The sequence below is a fragment of the Geospiza fortis genome, unplaced genomic scaffold (assembly GCF_000277835.1).
Source record: "Geospiza fortis unplaced genomic scaffold, GeoFor_1.0 scaffold302, whole genome shotgun sequence".
Taxonomy (NCBI): domain Eukaryota; kingdom Metazoa; phylum Chordata; class Aves; order Passeriformes; family Thraupidae; genus Geospiza; species Geospiza fortis.
Window position 1 is genome coordinate 123,663 of NW_005054572.1, and position 4,195 is coordinate 127,857.

Here is a 4,195-nt window from a genome sequence, read left to right on the forward strand (position 1 = left end):
GTTTCTTCTACCTTTAATGCACATGTAATGAGAAATTTATTTTAAAATTATATTTTAGCTGGGGCAAGAACTAGTCTGAGGTAGAAAACTTTGCAGAAGGAAAGTCTGAATCCCTGATGATCTGTGGGCAGTTTAAAAGGCTTGTGAAATTTGGGGTACCAAGTGCAGACTCTTTGGAATCTGGGTAAGCTTTGCAGCTTGGCTGACAATTGACTTCGAAAGAAACAAATAAATTTAAATAAATTTAAATAAAGGGCTGAAGTTATTAATATTACCAGTTTCTGCAAATCAGGGCCATGCTGTCCAGGTGCTAAATGGCAAAGAGAAGATTCAGCCAATGCTTTGGGGTCGGTCTGAGCCTCACTGAATGTCTCTCATGGTGTGGACACGGAGCTCCTCAGCTCTGCCTGCACTGGGCTCACCCCTTGCCATGGCCACAGGAGACCCTACAAATAACCCCAAGGCAGCAGTAGCAGGATCTCTCCATCCTTCACTCCACCTTCTTGCCAAATCTGTGTTTTCCAAGGCTCCTGGAAGGCAGGGAGCAGGTCCTGAAGGAAGGCTTAGCTCTGCAATGTGTGACCAGTGAGCTTCCCATGGCCAGCTCGAGGATTTTGCTCTTCACACGAGGAGGCTCCATCTGCTCTGGCTCCATCCCTGTCCCAGGATCTGGATCCCAATGCCAGGATGTTGTTCCCATTGCACAGGACTGCAGCCAGGCACCACAATCTGGAAATCCTGCAGGCAGCCCCGTGAGCACTGGGGATGCTTTGGAGGCCTCCAGATTAGATGGTCCTTGCCAGTCTAAACAAAGAGCTTATTTAAATCTGGACTTTTAGTGTTTAATTAAAAGCTGGCTCAAAAACACACTTACCATTTTGGGTTGGAAGTACACATGAAGCAAAAAGTGAGGATCTGTGGATTTATTTCCATTGAGAAGCCAATTATTACCTTTATAGTCACACACAGGTGTGCCTGCCTTAACTTCACAACCTTCTAAAATAGTGACTGACCTTTTCTGAGAGTTCATATTTTTCTTTTTTGTTTTTTTTAGAAATACAGCCTTACAGTGCTTATTTCCCTGCTCAGGTCTCACACATTGATAACACAATCCTGTGCTTGTAACTGCCACCAAGACACTCCTAACACAAAGCCTGGGGAGTTGGCTCCCATTGCTCCCCAAAAAATGGATATGCAGAACATCTATAAAACCTGAAACCACATCCATTTTGTCTGGGAAAAAGGACACAAAAAACAGCACAAAGGAGGGATACAGAGGGCTGAGCTGTCTGGGATTCCTGCAGCAAACACTGTGGAGAGACACTCATAAATGTCAGGGATGATTTTCCAGACCAGTTCCTCAGATGGTGTTGGGAAAGAATGGATTTATGCCAGTAGGCACCAGATGCAGTTTTGGGGCCCAGGGTACAGAGTGGGAAGCCTCTAAAGCTAGAAGAGAAAAATAAAAAACCTTGCCCTTAGTAAACAGCCAGGATGGGCTGCAGTGACAAATGAACAAGGCTGTCATACACTCCATTCTTAAGTGGGGAATAATGGAAATTATTCATTATTCACTTTATTTACTAATAACGATACAGAATGTATTAAGGGCAAGGGGGCAAAGCAGTTCAACACACGATTCAGGAGGAAGATACATCTCAGGCTGAGATTTTGCAGCATAACTTCATGACAACAAAACATAATTTCTGAGCATGAATATTCTTCCTTAGAGGCCTCCCTTAGGTTTCATTTCCAGCCTTGGGTGTGGAGCTGTTGGTGAATTAATTGGGGATGGTTGCAATCTCTGGGCCAGAGAAGCTCAGCACAGGGGTGGCAAGGCACTGTTGAAGAAGGGCTGGAAGTGTTTCAGCAGAACTGTCTGGAAAAGAAGATGCACAGCACCTGTGCACTTTAAACTCAGGCTGTTTGCTCCTCCATTTTCACAGCCCAAAAATCCCGGCCTGTTTTAACCTGGTGAGTAGCAGATCTGGCACGGGTGTCACACACAAAAAATGCAAACACAAATGCAAACCACAGTGTCAATCTGAAATTGCCATGCTAGGCCAAGCTTATTTTATTACATACATTCTGCAATCTAAGGACTAATATGTTCATAATGTAAACATTAAGCATACAGAGTTAAAATTCAAGGCCACAATAGTTTTTTTTTTTTTTTGGATTGTCCCTTTTTTTTTTTTGTTTGTTTGTTTGGTTTTTTGTGTGTGTGTGTCTTTGGTTGGCCGAGATCAACTCGTAGTGTATAAATGCATAAGTTATATAATAATTATATAAAAAGGAAAAAAAAAATAACATTGAACTTGTATACTTCATTCTGACAAACGCACAGCGTTCGCGACTCGGTAAGAAAAACTGGCGCCCGCCTAACAAAAATACTCAGGTGATTTCTGATTCTGGCAGTCAGGGGTTGTCTCTTGCTCTAACCAATAGAAAACAAACTCCCTTAGTAACGATGAGGTTCCAACTGGTAATTTTTAAATATCAGACACAATTCCAGTTTTGCTTTTGGGTTTTTTTTCTTAAAAAAAAAAAAAAAAAAAAAAAGAGAGATGCATATTCCGATTTTTCGCTCCTCCTTCTGCTTTTTCCCTTTTCCCACTTTTTATTACTACTGAATCAAGTCTGTTCCTCCTGAAATACTGGGAATGGTATAATACTGAGCAATATGTTTCACAAGTCCAAACAAGTGTTTCTTCATAGTCCCAACACTACAAAGTTTTCAGTCTTTTCAGTCTCTACTGGTCAAGAAGTTTCTTTCCTCCCCTTTTCACCACCTTCATCCTCCTCCTTCTCCTTCCTGCTTCCTCTGTCAGGTGCAGGCCTCTGATCTACAATCATACACTTGCCCTCCAGCACATTCTCATTTCCCACGTTTGGCTCAGGGTTCCTGTAAAACTGTCAAGGAATCTGAAAGTTTGGGTTTTCTTCACAGTTTGAGTAGCTGATTCGCTCTGATGAATGGATCTTGTTTGACTTTAACCACAACACTGCTGTTCTATTCCAAATCAGCTTCCACACTAACCAGTCTCTTCTGCTGATATGTTTCTATTTTTTTAAATACAGATAGGCTTTTTTTTTCCTTTTTTTTCCCCTTTTACCTCTCTTTTGTAATGATCCATATACTGTATGTTAGGTCACTATAGACTTATCCTTATATTGCTGTAGTATAGTCCCAGTTTTGCACTAGCATGATATCAAACTTTACACACAAGCTTATCAACTTTTTAAGACCACCAGCTTCCGTAGGTTTTCCTTATCATTTCAAGCTTCTACCTACAATAGTCTATTGTTGTTTGGTCCACAGAGTTGATGCCCATATACATTACATTTTAGTATCTTAATACTTCTTGGGTATTTCCTTTAAATCCCTACTACAAAAAAGTCTTTTTGACATCTATTTTTAACGTGGTTTTGGGCTTTTTTTTTTTCCCAGCCAAACCTTCACTTGTCTCTTTAGGCACTTTTAATTCGAGTACTCCAACAGAGTTCATTGCGACTCCTCAGGGACCGAACCCCAGTGAGAAGCCCCTTCGCTTTGCCTGGTGTTTATCTCCCCCCAACCCCACTTAGTAGTAGGTGCCAAGATGAGAAGGCATATGAGCAGCTGGCAGCCTGGTGTTGGGGTAGATCCCTCCAGTCGGTGAATTCCAGTAGGGATTGGGGGCAGCAAAAAAGCTGGAGGACGTCACGGGCAAGGCGGGGGGGTGGGGAGCCACAAAGTTCATCTTCTGCGGGTGCGCGTGGTACGAGCTCATGTAGGGCAGCTCCGAGGGGTACTTGTACATGGACGACTCTTGCTCGTGCGCTCGCCCCAGCGCCGCGCCACCTCGTCGGGGTCCGTCATCTTGAACTCGCCGTTGGTGCCCTCCCAGGTGATGCAGTTGGAGTTGGAGCTGTCCGACAGCAGCTCCAGCAGGAACTGCCACAGCTGGATCTGCCCGCTGCCTGCTGGGAGGAACAGAGCGGGAATGTCAATAGCGCCAAGGGATCGGTTGTGCGGGCTCGCCCCGCTTTGCGGAGACAAACAAAACATTGCAGCTTTTGTGGAAGTTGTAAAGCTGGTATTTACAGCTTTATTACAGCGCTGGTCACATGTGGGAACTGTTCTTCTAAAATGACATGTGTACCTCTGGGAACTCTAATCTCTTTTTATCTTTTTCTTAAATATATATATATT

The 4,195-nt window shown here is 43.4% G+C and overlaps 1 protein-coding gene across 1 annotated transcript in view; it reads right to left on the reverse strand.

Annotated features, from left to right (window-relative positions):
- Positions 1-1,539: 1,539 nt before the first annotated feature.
- Positions 1,540-4,195, reverse strand: part of ERG (ETS transcription factor ERG) — a 106,014-nt gene continuing 103,358 nt past the window's right edge. The window contains 2 exon segments of the mRNA XM_031064240.1: positions 1,540-3,811; positions 3,814-3,963. Coding sequence (XP_030920100.1) covers positions 3,585-3,811; positions 3,814-3,963 — 377 coding nt within the window. The 3' untranslated portion in view covers positions 1,540-3,584.